We start from the raw sequence: 17,743 nt of genomic DNA, 5'->3' as shown, positions 1-17,743 counted from the left end.
CTAGATGGTTAACAGAACATGGGATCTCCTTCTTTAACACCATCGTTGCCCTAAAATAATGGCCTGAGAGACTGCGAGTTATACTGGCCTGTTGAGATGTTAGCAATGTATAGTGGCGAAAATGCAATTTGTCTTTCCACTTTGAATAAATTCCTGAAAAGCACCTGAAAGGTTAAACCAAACTACCTGACAGCAGTTTCTTGCATATGTTGTGGCATGCTGTTTAACATGGCATAACTTTTTTGGGGTTTTCAATGTATAGCTCCCCCAAAGTCACTTCGAGAGTGAATAGGTCCTTAAAAAATAAGTTTTGTAAAAAAAATTTAAAAATTACTGATTTATTTTCTTACATCCTAAAAATATAAAATCATATTTGAGAAATGGTGTTGATGTAAGGTAGACATGTGGAAAGTTTTTTTTTACTATTATATATGGTATGACTATATGGACTAAAGGTATAAACATTCAAAGTTTGAAAATTGCTACTTTTTGGAAATCTTTGTTAAATTTCTAATTACTGGTATGTCATAAATAAACACAAAACATATTAACCTAAATATATAACTACTTAAAGTATAATGTGTCATGAGTAAAATAGTTGCAAAACCACTGGTACATGTTTAAACATTTCAGTGTTATTGTCACATAAAGTGACAAATCAGTTTAAAAAATTGGTCTTAGTCACTAAGGGGTTAACATTGGGGGCGCTTGTGTTGCATATAGAGGGTGCACATGGGCTGGAGAAAGATGGGGTCATAGATATCTTGGAAACAAACTCGGTGTCAGTGGTCATTGGAAGAAGTTGTCATGGAGGACTGGGCTGGATGGAGAAGAAAAAGGAAATAGTGTTTACATAAAGGAGACATCACTTGTAACTAACTGGATTAAGTAACTATGTATTCTGACCAGTGTCTGTGTCTAAAATGATGTGCCCTTGTATTGTTTGCTGTGTAATAATGCTCTCCAGACCTGTGAGTGGAAGTTTATAAAGGTATATGGCTTTAACTGTGCTAAAGATGTGACAATAACTTTATCATTTGGGTCAATAAAATTAAAACATTTTATTCTTTAAAGAACTTTTATGTATATTGCTTTATTTCGACACCTGTGTGTGTGTCTGCTGCACTATACTGTGTGTGGGGGAACTGCACTATACTGTGTGTGGAGGGGGGCTGCATTATACTGTTAGTGGGGGCTGAATCATACTGTGTGTGCCTGTGTGTGTGTGTGGGGACTGCACTATACTGTGTGGGGCTGCATTATACTGTGAGTGGGGAGACTGCACTATACTGTGTATGTGTGGGGGCAGCACTATACTGTGTGGGGGCTGCACTATACTGTGTGAGGGGGTTGCACTATACTGTGGGGGGGTGGCTGCACTATACCGTGTGTAGGGGGCTGCACTAAACTGTGTGTGGGGGCTGCATTATACTGTGAGTAGGGGGCTGCACGATACTGTGTGTGTGGGGGATGCATTATACTGTGAGAGGGGGGTTGCACTATACTGTCTGTGGGGAAGCTGCATTATACTGTGAGTTGGGGGGCTGCATTATGCTGTGTGGGGGCTGCATTATACTGTGAGTGCAGGGTGCATTATACTGTGTGGGGGTGCATTATACTGTGTGGGGGGCTGCACTATACTGTGTGGGGGGGGCTGCACTGTACTGTATGTGTGTTTGTGGGGGGGCTGAATTATACTGTGTGGGGGGCTGCATTATACTGTGTGTGTGGCTGCATTATACTTGGAGTGGGCTACTTTATACTCTGGGGGCTGCATTATATTGTGTGTGGGGGGGCTGCATCATACTCTGAGGGGGCTGCATTATACTTTGTGTGGGGGGGCTGCATTACACTCTGAGGGGGCTGCATTATACTCTGAGGGAGCTCCATTATATTCTGAAGGAGCTGCAGTATACTGCATGAGGGGGGCTGCATTATACTCAATGAGGGGGCTACACTATACTGTGTGGGGGGCTGCATTATACTGTGAGTGTGGGGTGCATTATACTGTGTGGGGGTGCATTATACTGTGTGGGGGGCTGCACTATACTGTGTGTGGGGGGCTGCACTGTACTGTATGTGTGTTTGTGGGGGGGCTGAATTATACTGTGTGGGGGGCTGCAGTATACTGTGTGTGTGGCTGCATTATACTTGGAGTGGGCTACTTTATACTCTGGGGGCTGCATTATATTGTGTGTGGGGGGCTGCATCATACTCTGAGGGGGCTGCATTATACTTTGTGTGTGGGGGCTGCATTACACTCTGAGGGGGCTGCATTATACTCTGAGGGAGCTGCATTGTATTCTGAAGGAGCTGCAGTATACTGCATGAGGGGGGCTGCATTATACTCAATGAGGGGGCTACACTATACTGTGGGGGGGGCTGCATTATACTGTGAGTGTGGGGTGCATTATATTGTGTGGGGGTGCATTATACTGTGTGGGGGGCTGCACTATACTGTGTGTGGGGGGCTGCACTGTACTGTATGTGTGTTTGTGGGGGGGCTGAATTATACTGTGTGGGGGGCTGCATTATACTGTGTGTGGGGCTGCATTATACTCTGAAGGGGCTGCATTATACTTTGTGGGGGCTGCCTTACACTCTGAGGGGGCTGCATTATACTCTGAGGGAGCTGCATTATATTCTGAAGGAGCTGCAGTATACTGCATGAGGGGGGCTGCATTATACTCAATGAGGGGGCTACACTATACTGTGTGGGGGGCTGCATTATACTGTGAGTGTGGGGTGCATTATACTGTGTGGGGGTGCATTATACTGTGTGGGGGCTGCACTATACTGTGTGTGGGGGGCTGCACTGTACTGTATGTGTGTTTGTGGGGGGGCTGAATTATACTGTGTGGGGGGCTGCATTATACTTGGAGTGGGCTACTTTATACTCTGGGGGCTGCATTATATTGTGTGTGTGTGGGGCTGCATCATACTCTGAGGGGGCTGCATTATACTTTGTGTGTGGGGGCTGCATTACACTCTGAGGGGGCTGCATTATACTCTGAGGGAGCTGCATTGTATTCTGAAGGAGCTGCAGTATACTGCATGAGGGGGGCTGCATTATACTCAATGAGGGGGCTACACTATACTGTGTGGGGGGCTGCATTATACTGTGAGTGTGGGGTGCATTATACTGTGTGGGGGTGCATTATACTGTGTGGGGGGCTGCACTATACTGTGTGTGGGGGGCTGCACTGTACTGTATGTGTGTTTGTGGGGGGGCTGAATTATACTGTGTGGGGGGCTGCATTATACTGTGTGTGGGGCTGCATTATACTTGGAGTGGGCTACTTTATACTCTGGGGCTGCATTATATTGTGTGTGTGTGGGGCTGCATCATACTCTGAGGGGGCTGCATTATACTTTGTGTGTGGGGGCTGCATTACACTCTGAGGGGGCTGCATTATACTCTGAGGGAGCTGCATTATATTCTGAAGGAGCTGCAGTATACTGCATGAGAGGGACTGCATTATACTCAATGAGGGGGGCTGAATTATACACTATCAAGGACCATGGGGAGTGCATTCTACTATATGTACTATATGGGACCTGCATTATACGATATCAAGGACTATCTGTACCCATCATTCTTTCTCAGCCGGAGTAAAGGGGCCGGGAAACAAGTGTCGAACAACTTCAATATTATCGATCATGGTCGTTTAATGGCCTAAACTCAGCGCATGTAAATACAACAGAAACATTTCTGTGTAATGGTGCAATATGTGAGCATTTGGAGTCCCACTTTAAACTTTTGCCCAGGGCCCCACTTTGTCTAAAACCGTCTCTGCCTAGAATCCATATCACTGGGGGTCCCTAGACTCTGGCTCCATAGGAGTTTCCGATTGCCTGACATGGTGCCTTATGTCCACAAAGAGCACCAGGGAATCGGGAGGAAACAAAACAACATAATCACTGGAAATGACTGCTTGATCAATGGCCCTGTGCAATGCTGTGTGCTCAGTAATAGACACAGTATCTGTTTTCATACTGGTGAACAGAATATAAGTAGCTGAACGATTACACTGTTTATTCCAACAGGTGTAATGTGTCGTGCAGGAATGCAGTCCAGGTGATAAGAGACATTCATCCAGATAACCGCAGCAATGAATGACATGTTAGGAGTAATTAAAGCACAACAGCAGCACTTACAGTAGTTAATCAATAGCCCAGAACAAACATAAGCCTTTTATTCTACCTGTTGGAGAATTTCAGGACTTCTTTGCTTTGGACACACAGATAACAAACTCTTCAATTTTTCAAAATCCTTTTTCTAAAATAATGAATGAAAATGAAAATCAATATAGTGTGTAGCTTTATAATGATCTCATGGCATAGAATATATATGGCATGCAGATTATATAGTATATTCCATTCACAAGGACCTCTGTCAGGATTGGAACATTACGGAGGACAGGTAAATCAGAAGCCTCACTTGAATAGAACAGACGTATGACAACAAGGACGTGATTATATCATTTATATTTATATCTTATTTACCAACTTGTTTAAATGAAGATTGTGAACATTTTTTGGATACCCATGTCCTATTAATACCAGCCATATCCCTCCTGCACACGTTCAAGCCCTGGTTTCTTCCCCCTGAATATACAATTTTTCACTAGTTTTCCCCTTTACAGGCTCTTATTCTAACTGCTATATTGTCTCCCATTCACTGCACTCAAAGAAAAGAGGAGGTCCTGCTTCCTTGTCTCTCTATGACAGCCTCAGGAGCAGCATCATATCATCCATTATACAGCAGTACTACTGAGCAGTGTAACTGTGAATGCAGCACTAAGGTGAGATATAATACTAGAAGGGTTATTTCCAAAATCACAATGTGGCCTTATAATAATATACACATATATTTATTCATCTGTGCTTGTGTAACCCACTTTTAAATCTGCCACATTTTGTACATATCACCTCCCTATAGATTACCCCCCAGAATCTATTTACACTTCAGTTGCCATTAGAACCTTCCTTTAGTTTTAGGGGCCTGGGTCAATTATGCACACTTTTTTGTGATCCTGCCAGCATAGCTGTGCTGTGTCTAGAAAGTAGCTTGTACTGTGAGAGTTGATGTTGCAGAAAGGGACAGAGCCTCCTTCATTACAGTGCAGAGAGATCATACCAGGAAGATCAGTGCCTGTGTACTGGTAACTAAGAGGTGTGATATACTGCAGGATAGACTGTATACAAGAGGCTTCGATGAAATATACACTACAGGATGGGGCTCTGTGTAGAAGGGCTTAGAGGAGAAATATACTACAAGAGGGGGATGAAACAAACGATGTACTGCAGGATGGGGCTCTATGTAGAGTGGCTAAAAGAATACTACAGCATGGGGCTATATACAGGGGCTAAGATTATTTGTGCCATGTTTGTTGTTGCTGAGAAACCACCAATGTGAAACTGGATTATCTTTTGCCATATGCATCAATAGATAGAGCAGCGCTTGCAGTTTCACAGAATGTATCTGTCAGCTGCAAGCAACAAACACAACTCTGCACTGCCATCTGGAGGACAGTTAAGCTCTGCAATAATCAGCACACAATGTACACAATGTAAAACCACACACAGGCTGAATTACTTATGTAGATGACGCAGAAAAAGGAGAACAAATAAATTTGGAAGGAGCCCGATTGTAGATGGCAGAAAATAAAATCGGCCATGCAGAGTACTGCACAGGAGCAGAGCATGTGCAGCACCCCAGAGTCCTGGTTGTTGCAGTGCTGTGGCTCCGCCACTACGGGGAGCTATGGTGCGTCTGATTGCACTAGGGAGTTTCTCTGATCAGGTACACTCACACCACACTTCACACTCCGGCCACCAGGGGGGGTGGTCCTATCTAGTAGGCCACTCCTCACAACTCTGGTAAAACTGGGGGTTGGACAGGAAGACAGGGAGAAGTAGCTGGGAAGAGCTAGTGAGAGGACCTGTCAGGGATGGGATCCTGGCAGACTCCTCAGAGCAGAACTAACCAGTAAACAACGGGAATACAGAAAAGGAGAAATACCAGAAGGGGTCTTGCTGTTAGACCGAGGCAACATCCTTCTGAGGCGCAAACAGTCGGTGGCCGGAACGCCGAGCAAGTAAGAGACTTTAAGTACATTGCAAACCACGGCAGGGCAGCTAACTACAGGTTGGCTGTCTCACTTAACACCTAAGCAGACAATGGAGGCAGCTGTGGGAGAGGGGCGACTCTAGGGTCCCGGAAGAACTCCAGGCCTACCCCGTCATACGGGTGCGTCCTACCATATCAACTGGAGGACGGAGAAGGAACAGTAGAGACAGAAAGAAACAGTTGTGAGGACTATCCCGGGAGCTCAGCAGGGAAGAACTACAACACGCAGCGCTAGAAGGTAGATACTGATTCCCACCTGTAAAGAGAGCTCCTGATGTGTCGTTGGACCGGCCGGTCTCTGAAAACCCAGTTAACAGCGCTCTGGACTGAGGTCTCCCACATCTTCAGTAAAGAGGTAAAGAGACTGCAACCTGGTGTCCTCGTTATTTACCGCGACCTGCACCCCACAACTGCACCGCTATTCCACCGTTAACAGCACCTATTTACAACGGACGTCCCCCGCTGACAGACAGGGCCACGGACCGGGTCTAGCCACCGTGACAACCCCAGGACTGAGATCCCAGAGGCCCGGCTCCGGGTACCCCTCGGCCCTGCGGCGGTGTGGGGGCGCTCCGCAACTTGGCGTCACGAACAGGATCTACTTAAGCCTGAAGAATCAGGTCATGTGTGCCTAGAGACTGTGATTTGTCGTGCTTGAACTGTACTTTATTGAGAGAACTGTGTGCTACTGCTTGCCGCGGAAAGTTACCGCCAAAATTCGCCATTGCCGCGCGCGGAGGGAGGAGCCTTAGCTACGTGGGCAGGATCGGCCAAAAGAAGCGCGGAACGGAAAGCGCGGTGAGACGCCAATCCCGGAAGAGGAACTCCGACCTCCATCAGGTTAGTGGGAGGAAGGGACGGCCATGTCCGAGTCGGGAGGAGAGGAGGTGGCGGTCGCAGCCGCGGACGCAGGGGCAGCTCCGGTCCCCGCAGCGGGCGAAGCCGCGGCCCTAATACCACCACTGGCTGCCGCAGAACCCGCTGCCCCCATCAGCCAGTCGGACACTGCCGCTAATGCGAAAGCCATAATGCCCTTCTCCATGCCCTACCTGCCCGGAGCGGCCTGGCTCCCACGATACTCTGGGGAGGCGCATACGTTCACTGACTTTAAAGAAGGGCTCTGCAGCCTGCTCGAGTTCTATCCCCTAACCGAGCCCCAGAAGGTCCATATGATAACCGGTCAACTCTTTGGGGCGGCTCTGAGAGAAGTGAAATCCTGGCCCGCTGAGGATAAAGGAACTGCACAACAGATTTTTGCCAAGCTTAAAGCCACCTTTGATACTCGCACTGCCACAGAGATTAAACTGACTTTCTATGGATGCAAACAGAGGTCGCAGGATAGCTTACGGGACTATGCCCTTAATCTCCAGGAAGCGATGCGGGCCATTAAGCAGAGTGACCCCGGCAGCATGCAGGATGAGGATAAAATCCTGAAGGAGCGGTTCATCGAGGGGCTCCTGTGCAGTCACCAGCGGGGCCAATTGCACTTCCTGGCCATGCAAAATCCAGACTTGACTTTTGCGCAGTTTAAAGATAAAGCTATCCAGGCATTGCAGGAGCGACAGCCCAGCCGCGCAGTACCACCCAGGCGCCCCGCTCTCACCTACCACCAGGAGGTGGCATCGGATACCCCAGTTGCCGCGGAGGCCGACGCCCAGAGCTTCGAGGACGACTCCCCTGCAGGACTCCGTCTCCAGATGCAAGAGCTAACCAAGAGCGTTGCTGCCCTGGCCCGGACGGTGCAGTCCCTACAGGAGGCCCCCAAAGAGAAGATCCAGTTGGCTTCCAGCCCGGAGGATGTCCCTTGGATGCGACGGAGGAGGACTCCGCCGACCAGGAGCCGGCCCGACGATCGCTTCCACCAGGATGGACGACCCATCTGCCGCCGCTGTCATCAGGTGGGCCATCTTGCAAGGTACTGTCCTTTAAACGAGTAACCCCTGGGGCAAAGGGCCAACCCCCAGGAGTAGGACGGTCAGGCCCGCAGCATTGGAGAACCAAGTATATTGGAGGACGACCAGTTCTCCCTGTAGTGATTGATGGAATCCCCTTGAATGCTTTGCTGGACACCGGTTCTCAGGTGACGACTATACCTTACGTGCTCTACAAACGGTATTGGGAGGACGCTGATATTACTCATGGCCCTGACGATGATTTCACCATAATCGCCAGTAATGGTCAGCCGTTGCCACAAGTGGGGTATAAGGAGGTCACCATCAAAGTGGGGCGGGTGGAATTGAAAGCCCAAGGGATTGTGATTGTAGATATTGATCGTCGAGAATGTAATCCCATGATGACTCTTGGTACTAATGTTATAGAAAATTGTCTTGCAGAAGTGATTGTTTTGTTGCAACAGGTGGCAGAAAACGCTGGCCACAGTGAGCAACGTGCCCTGCAGAAGGAAATCAGAGCTCTGATGCAGAGACAGCAGGTAGAGCTGACTGGTGGTGAGATTGGTCGTGTCACTGTAAGTGATTCAAACCCCATCGCGATACCTCCCAAGAGTGAAATGTTAATATGGTGTCGAGCAGCCATAGGCCTCAGGGGTAAGGACTACCAGGCCTTGGTGGAACCTGTATATTCAGACAATAGGCCTACTGTTCTGACAGCCCGGGGGGTGGTTGACGTCCGACAGGGGAGAGTGCCCGTACGTGTCCTCAATTGTGGGGAGGAAGAGGTCCACCTAACCAAGTATACCACGCTCGCCAAATTGTTCACTGTCAATAATAGTGTAATACAGACACCTGAACCCTTGGTCCCGTCAAACGTGGCGGAGAACAAAGGTTCTGCAGAGCACTCGAAAGACTGGTGTCGGGAACTGCATGTGGGCACTGACTCCACCCCGTCTCATCAAATACAGGGGGCTTACAGGGTGGTACACGAGTACGAGCAGGTATTCAGCAAACACCCCTCAGATTTTGGGCAGGTGAAAGGGATCCAACATCACATCCCCACGGGAGATCATCGACCCATAAAAGAGAGATATCGCCCTGTACCCCCAGCTCATTACCAGTGTGCCAAGGACATGTTGCGGGAAATGAAGGAGGCTGGGGTGGTGAGAGACAGCTGTAGCCCCTGGGCAGCTCCGTTAGTCCTCGTTAAAAAGAAAGATGGTACAATGAGGATGTGTGTTGATTACAGGCAGTTGAATCGCATTACACATAAGGACGCATACCCACTGCCCAGGATAGAGGAATCTCTGGCTGCTTTAAAATCTGCTAACTACTTCTCTACCTTAGATCTCACCAGTGGGTACTGGCAGGTTCCTGTAGCGGAGGCGGACGAGGAGAAGACGGCCTTCACGACACCAATGGGTCTCTGCGAGTTCAACTACATGCCCTTCGGACTGTGCAATGCTCCAGGAACGTTCCAGAGGATGATGGAGTGCTGCCTAGGACACATGAACTTTGAAACTGTGCTGCTGTATTTGGATGATGTCATTGTCTTCTCTAAGACCTACGAAGACCATCTGAAGCACCTGGCCGAGGTGTTCGAAGCCCTGTCCAAATTCGGCTTAAAGGTGAAACCGTCCAAGTGTCATCTGCTCAAACCCAAAGTGCAGTACCTGGGCCATGTGGTGAGCGCTGAAGGAGTGGCCCCAGACCCCGACAAGGTCACAGTGATCAAGGACTGGCCAAAGCCTAGTGACCTCCACGAAGTCCGGCAGTTCCTCGGGTTGGTAGGTTACTATCGGAGATTCATTAAGGATTTCACCAAGAAGGCCGCACCCTTGCAAAATCTGCTGGTGGGCCAACCAAAGAAGACCAAGGGGAGGAAAACCCCCTTTGATTGGAACGAAGAGCTGGAGGAATCCTTCACCTGTTTGAAGTCGGCACTGACGGGAGAAGAGATACTGGCTTACCCCGAATACGATCAACCGTTTGTGCTGTACACAGATGCCAGTAATGTGGGATTAGGAGCCGTGCTGTCCCAGGTTCAGAACGGCAAAGAAAGGGTGATCGCTTACGCCAGCAGGAAACTCCGTCCCACGGAAAGGAACCCTGACAACTATAGTTCCTTTAAGCTGGAATTCCTGGCCCTCGTCTGGGCAGTGACAGAGAGGTTTAAGCACTACCTGGCCTCCGCGAAATTCACCGTCTTCACGGACAACAATCCGCTAACGCATCTGGGTACTGCCAAACTCGGGGCTTTGGAACAGCGGTGGATGGCCCGGCTGTCCAACTATGATTTCACCATCAAATATCGGGCAGGACACCAGAATGCCAATGCCGATGCTCTGTCCCGAATGCCCAATCTACCAGAAGTGGGAGAAGACCCGGAGGCACTTGAAGAGGTGGAGCTGCCTGCCTTCCATCGCCCCAAAGCCACTCAGAACTCTCACCATGTGAAGAACAGGCACAAGAACCAACCGGATGCCACGCTGAATCCCCTGCCCCACCACGGATGGGCAGAAACCCAGGATAGTGACCCCGCGGTCCGTCAGGTGAAGGAACTCTTGACGCAGGCTGGGTTGCACCCTGGCCCAGATGATCCACAAGAAACTCAACAGCTGTGGAAGGGGAGAAGCAAACTGTTTATCCATGATGGCAAGTTGTGCAGGAGGAGCATCGACCCACGTACTCATGAATTGGTGTGGCAGATAGTGGTGCCAAGGCGAGATGCGCCCATGGTTCTGGGGGCCTACCATGATGGAGCCGGACACTTCGGATGGAGGAAGCTGGAGAAGCTGCTCCGAGGGAGGTTCTATTGGATTGGCATGAAGAGAACCATTGAGAAGTGGTGTCGAGAGTGTGGTCCGTGTAGTCTGCGAAGGAAGGACCGTGACAGTCAACGGGCTCCCCTGCGGCCTATCATCACCAAACGGCCGCTCGAACTGGTCGCGCTGGATCATGTGAAGCTGACGCCTAGCCGGTCGGGCTATATCTACGCCCTTACCATCGTGGACCACTACTCCAGGTTTTTGGTGGTTGTGCCTGTCAAGGATCTAACAGCTAGGACTGCCGCCAGGGCCTTCCAGCAGCACTTTTGTAGACCCCATGGCTACCCAGAGAAAGTACTGACCGATCAGGGGCCTGCATTCGAAGCGGAAGTGTTCCAAGAATTCTGCCAGTTGTACGGGTGTAAGAAGATCAGAACTACACCGTACCACCCCCAAACCAACGGGATGTGCGAGAAGATGAACCAGGTAGTAATCGATTTATTGAAGACCTTGCCTGTGGAGGAACGGAACCTGTGGCCGACAAAGTTGCCTGACTTGGTGGATATGTACAACCACATCCCAGTAAGTTCCACCAACTGTACTCCAGCGTACCTGATGCGAGGAAGGTCTAGTCGGTTGCCCGTTGATCTGGACATGGGGGTCCTAGTACCCGAAGATACCTCGCCGGAGGCAGATTGGGATACAGAAAGGCAGCGAAGATACCGCGAAGTACAGGAGTGTGTGGAGAGAAGTCTCGCCCAGGCTAGGCAGAAACAAGAAAGGGACTACAATCAACACGCTCCTGCGATTCCCCTGTCACCTGGTGAGCAAGTGCTTAAACGAAAGAGGAGGTTACACAAGCTTGATGACCAATGGGAAGCGGAACCGTATACCATCTTGCCATCCGACTTCGACAACACTAAGGTCTGTCTCATCAGCAAGGACAGAGGGGAGACCTCGACAGCGGTATCCAGGGATCACCTTAAGGTCTGCCCCGATAAGTTGAAAGAGAGGGGCCCGGCCCCAGAAATCTCCCCGCCGGTGGAAAAGGAGAAGATGTTCCATACTGTCCTTGGTGACTTTCCCCAGTCCTGGACTCAGATAAATCAGGCCATCGCGGTACCTGTTCTAACGTTTCCACAGCCGGACCCACCAGAAACAATGGTGGTACCAGATCATCCGGTCCCGCAACCTCAACAAGCCTTGCCTGAAGAAGCCATGCCAACCGTTGAACCGGCAAATCCTCCCTCTGTTATCAGTGAGCCTGCCGTACCCACTGTTGATAGCAGCAGCTCTGAGAGCCCCAACCTGCCAGTGCTACCCAGACTCACTAGAAGTGTAGTTAGAAAACAGCGCACTACACCAGCGGTAGCAAGCATAGCGGGCCCTGTTAGACCAATAGCAACCCCTGCGCTGCGAACGTCCACACGCAGCACTCAAAATCAAACTCCCCTCTGCTACAAAACTTGGAGGTATTGATAGGGCTGCTATGTAATTGAAAATGTTTGTATGCATATCCTTTTGTTACAGGTTTTTAAATGGACACTAGAGTAATGGACGGTGAATTGCTCAAAAACTTCCACAAGGGGGGCCCCTTTGTTTACCCGGGGTCCCCGCTGTTTCAACCACTGAACTGAGAGTCATAAACTGTGCATGACCAAACTTTCGCAACGTTCAAGAATCCTCACCTCCCATAAAGGGAAGCTCTGTTATGTTCAATTGTTATGCTATTTCAAAAATTTGTGTGTTTTCTGTTAACATGTATTATTGTTCTTGTTTTCCCAGTCCCGGAGTACTGGATTTAACCGGGGGGGAGTGCAGCACCCCAGAGTCCTGGTTGTTGCAGTGCTGTGGCTCCGCCACTACGGGGAGCTATGGTGCGTCTGATTGCACTAGGGAGTTTCTCTGATCAGGTACACTCACACCACACTTCACACTCCGGCCACCAGGGGGGGTGGTCCTATCTAGTAGGCCACTCCTCACAACTCTGGTAAAACTGGGGGTTGGACAGGAAGACAGGGAGAAGTAGCTGGGAAGAGCTAGTGAGAGGACCTGTCAGGGATGGGATCCTGGCAGACTCCTCAGAGCAGAACTAACCAGTAAACAACGGGAATACAGAAAAGGAGAAATACCAGAAGGGGTCTTGCTGTTAGACCGAGGCAACATCCTTCTGAGGCGCAAACAGTCGGTGGCCGGAACGCCGAGCAAGTAAGAGACTTTAAGTACATTGCAAACCACGGCAGGGCAGCTAACTACAGGTTGGCTGTCTCACTTAACACCTAAGCAGACAACGGAGGCAGCTGTGGGAGAGGGGCGACTCTAGGGTCCCGGAAGAACTCCAGGCCTACCCCGTCATACGGGTGCGTCCTACCATATCAACTGGAGGACGGAGAAGGAACAGTAGAGACAGAAAGAAACAGTTGTGAGGACTATCCCGGGAGCTCAGCAGGGAAGAACTACAACACGCAGCGCTAGAAGGTAGATACTGATTCCCACCTGTAAAGAGAGCTCCTGATGTGTCGTTGGACCGGCCGGTCTCTAAAAACCCAGTTAACAGCGCTCTGGACTGAGGTCTCCCACATCTTCAGTAAAGAGGTAAAGAGACTGCAACCTGGTGTCCTCGTTATTTACCGCGACCTGCACCCCACAACTGCACCGCTATACCACCGTTAACAGCACCTATTTACAACGGACGACCCCCGCTGACAGACAGGGCCACGGACCGGGTCTAGCCACCGTGACAACCCCAGGACTGAGATCCCAGAGGCCCGGCTCCGGGTACCCCTCGGCCCTGCGGCGTGTGTGGGGGCGCTCCGCACATGCACAAGGGCATAAGGTGAATTCTACATTTAGATTAGCTTTATGATAACCTAGAGGTGGGGGAGTCAGGAGCACATAGGAGAAAAGGAGGTGTCTGCAGCACTGAGGAGTAGCAAGTACTGCTGGGAACTGTAGTTTTAGCATTTAAGAATGTGACTGCCCGCACAGAGGGGCAGATAGAGATGAAAAAAGACACAAAGGTAGAAGTAACTATCTTTATGTTTGACTTTTTCTATATATTAACAGTAATTATGATTTAGTGTGCTTTGTGAAAAATAATGTGATTGTGGGAATATAACCATTTACCAGAATTAGCAGCAGTACTTTCTCTGTTTCTCTCTAGCACTTCCATTGTTCTCTTCCACATCCACTTTCCATAGACAACTTTGGGCAGAACGTAACCTGATGTCTGAGCTCATCCCTTAGCTGGAAGGACTGACCAACTGCAGTCAGACAGATTGCTGGGCAAATCAATGTCTGTTCATAGATTTTAGTAGATTTATTTTTTACGCAAACAGACAGCCTGAGATTTGTCAAATTTATTCAGCGGCCTCTCTTTCGCTGATGTGTTTTATCCAAAACGCTACAGCAGTGAAGCATGGTAATAGTTTGCACCAGACTTCATAAATCCCTTCATAAGTCACATATTTAAGGTACCTTCACACGAAGCGACGCTGCAGCGATAGCGACAACGATGCCGATCGCTGCAGCGTCGCTGTTTGATCGCTGGAGAGCTGTCACACAGACCGCTCTCCAGCGACCAACGATGCCGAGGTCCCCGGGTAACCAGGGTAAACATCGGGCCGCGCTTAGTAACCCGATGTTTACCCTGGTTACCAGCGTAAAAGTAAAAAAAACAAACAGTACATACTCACCTGCGCGTCCCCCAGCGTCTGCTTCCTGACACTGACTGAGCTCCGGCCCTAACAGCACAGCGGTGACGTCACCGCTGTGCTTTCACTTTCACTTTAGGGCCGGCGCTCAGTAAGTGTCAGGAAGCAGAGGCTGGGGGACGCGCAGGTGAGCATGTACTGTTTGTTTTTTTTACTTTTACGCTGGTAACCAGGGTAAACATCGGGTTACTAAGCGCGGCCCTGCGCTTGGTAACCCGATGTTTACCCTGGTTACCAGTGTAAAACATCGCTGGTATCGTTGCTTTTGCTTTCAAACACAACGATACACAGCGATCGGACGACCAAATAAAGTTCTGGACTTTATTCAGCGACCAGCGACATCACAGCAGGATCCTGATCGCTGCTGCGTGTCAAACGAAACAATATCGCTAGCCAGGACGCTGCAACGTCACGGATCGCTATCGATGTCGTTTCGTGTGAAGGTACCTTTAGTGAAAGGAAGTCCACCTCTGTGTAATCTAAGTGTCACATGTCTGTCAGTACAAACACTTTACCTTTTCTAAAAGGCCACAGAGGCTGCAACACCATTAAGCAAGAGGCACCACTAAGCAAACATGAAGACCAAGGAGATCTCCAAATAAAGTCAGGAAAAAAGTTGTTGAGAAGTACAAGTCAGGGTTGGGTTATAAAAAAAATCCCAATCTCTGATAAACACCTGGAGCACCATCAAATCTATTATCATCAAATGGAAAAAACATGGTTCCACAATAAACCTGCCAAGAGAGGGCCGCCCACCAAAACTCTCAGTCTGAGCAAGGAGGGCATTAATCAGAGAGGCAGCACAGAGACCAATCGTAACCCTGAAGGAGCTGCAGGGTTCTCAAGCAGAGACTGGAGTATCTGTCCATACAACCACAATAAGCCGTACACTCCATAGAGTTGGCCTTTATTGAAGAGCGGTCAGAAAAAAGCCTTTACTTACACACAAAAAATGTAACGCTTGTTTTGCGTTTGCCAAAAGACATGCGGGAGACTCCCCAAATGTATGGAGGAAGGTGTTGTGGTTAGATGAGACCAAAAGTGAACTTTTTGGCCACCAAGATAAACGCTATGTCTGGAGCCAAACCAACACAGTTCATCACTAGTGATGAGCGAGTGTACTCATTGCTTGGGTTTTCCTGAGCACGCTCGGGTGATCTCGGAGTATTTGTTAGTGTTTGGAGATTAAGTTTTCATCGCTGCAGCTGAATGATTTACAGCTACTAGACAGCTTGATTACATGTGAGGATTCCCTAGCAACCAGGCAACCCCCACATGTACTCAGGCTGGGTAGTAGCTGTAAATCATTCAGCTGAGGCGATGAAAACTAACAAATACTCGGAGAACACCCGAGCATGCTCGGGAAAACCCGAACAATGATTACATTCGCTCAGCACTATTCATCACCACAAGAACACCCTCCCCACAGTGAAACGTGGTGGCAGCATCATGCTGTCGGGAATTTTTTCGACAGCCGGGACAGTGAAAATGGTCTGAGTCAAGGGGAAGATGGACGGTGCAAAATATTGGGATATTCTTGAGCAAAACCTGTTTCAGCCTATCAGTGATTTGAGACTGGGATGAAGGTTCACCTTCCAACAAGACAATGACCCAAAGCATACTGCCCAAGCAACACTCGAGTGGTTTAAAGGGAAATAAGTAAATGTCAAAGGCCCAGACCTTAATCCAATTGAGAATCTGTGGTCAGACTTGATGATTGCTGCTCACCAGAGGAAACCATCTAAGGCTACGTTCACACTAGCGTTGTGCGCCGCTGCGTCGGCGACGCAACGCATGCAAAAACGCGTCAAAACGCACGCAAAAACGCTGCGTTTTGCGACGCATGCGTCGGTTTTTGCCGAAAATCGGACGCAAGAAAAATGCAACTTGTTGCGTTTTCTTGGTCCGACGCTTGCGGCAAAAAAGACGCATGTGTCGCACAACGCAACAAAAAAAAACGCATGCGTCCCCCATGTTAAGTATAGGGGCGCATGACGCATGCGTCGCCGCTGCGTCGCCGACGCAAACCCGACGCACATTAGCTTAACGCTAATGTGAACGTAGCCTTACTTGAAGGAGCTGGAGCAGTTTTGCCTTGAAGAATGGACAAAAAAAATCTCGGTGGCAAGATGTGGAAAGCTTTGGAGACTTATCCAAAATGACTTGCAGCTGTAATTGCTGCAAAAGAAGGCTCTACAAAGTACTGACTTTAGGGGGTGAATAGTTATACACATCGAAATTTTCAGTTATTTTGTCCTATTTGTTGTTTGCTTCCCAATAAAAAGAAAACAAAATGTTCACCCTTGTCAGCATGTTTTTACATGAAATGATGCAAACCCTCAAAAAAAACCAGTGAAATTCTAGGTTGCGAGGTAGTAAAACATGAAAAGGGGGTGAATACATTCGCAAGCCACTATAGAATGATTGCAAACATTCATCACAAGCCTGGACAACCCTTTTAAATGATAACGCCTTCATACTCTAAGACAATATGTGACACACACCAGTATTAATTTATTTACCACATTATTTTTTGAGAAGCTGCTGATATTGAAGAGCAAATCTCTTCTGCTGTGTATCTGCATCTGAAGGTGAAAAAGCGCCCATTCCACTACACTGTTTCTTCCAATATATCTGTAAAAAAAAAACAATAAAAATAACATAATCATACAAAGCACAGAATAACTAATTTTTAATTAGAATCATTGGGGGACGATCACCTTTTCTAAGTAGTCTTCAAATTTACAGCTAGTAGGAAACCCTAATATTTTATCATTTGTTTCTTTCTTATTTCTACATTGTATTTGCCTTTGTTCTTTTGTTCTGTATTGTATTTTTAGCTGTCTATTTTACACCCGCACCGCGGTTGAGTTTACGCAGCGTTAAATAGAAGCACAGTGGGCATGGGATTTCTATAAATCCCATCCACTGTGCTTGTAATATAGAATGCGCAAATGTGCTGCGTCCAAAATTCTGCTATTGCTGATCATGGGCAGAGAGAAAACAAGGGAAGAAAAAACAGGATCAAAAATTCCAATATATAGTGAAAAAGTAACATCTTTATTATACAAAACGGTATGGAGAAAATGCAACAACCATGAAGCACACACACAGAACATTTAAAATGCTAAATGACTTGCAGGATCCAGCAGGGTAGCTAATGAGGCAGTACAATCATGTAAATATTAATACGTACAGTATACGGGAGTACAGAGCCAGCACCAATGTATAGTACAT

The 17,743-nt window shown here is 48.4% G+C and overlaps 1 protein-coding gene across 1 annotated transcript in view; it reads right to left on the bottom strand.

Annotated features, from left to right (window-relative positions):
- The window catches only part of LOC143793096 (uncharacterized), a 204,797-nt gene that overhangs the window by 168,667 nt on the left and 18,387 nt on the right, over window positions 1-17,743 (bottom strand). Inside the window, exons 3-4 of the mRNA XM_077279733.1 lie at window positions 17,029-17,140; window positions 4,205-4,279 (exon numbers count right to left, since the gene is read on the bottom strand). Of these exons, the coding sequence (XP_077135848.1) occupies window positions 4,205-4,279; window positions 17,029-17,140 (187 nt within the window). The remainder of the gene's footprint in view (window positions 1-4,204; window positions 4,280-17,028; window positions 17,141-17,743) is intronic.

The sequence above is a fragment of the Ranitomeya variabilis genome, chromosome 1 (genome assembly GCF_051348905.1).
Source record: "Ranitomeya variabilis isolate aRanVar5 chromosome 1, aRanVar5.hap1, whole genome shotgun sequence".
NCBI lineage: Eukaryota > Metazoa > Chordata > Amphibia > Anura > Dendrobatidae > Ranitomeya > Ranitomeya variabilis.
Note: the sequence above shows the minus strand (reverse complement) of the source record. Positions and strands in the feature narration are given on the sequence as shown.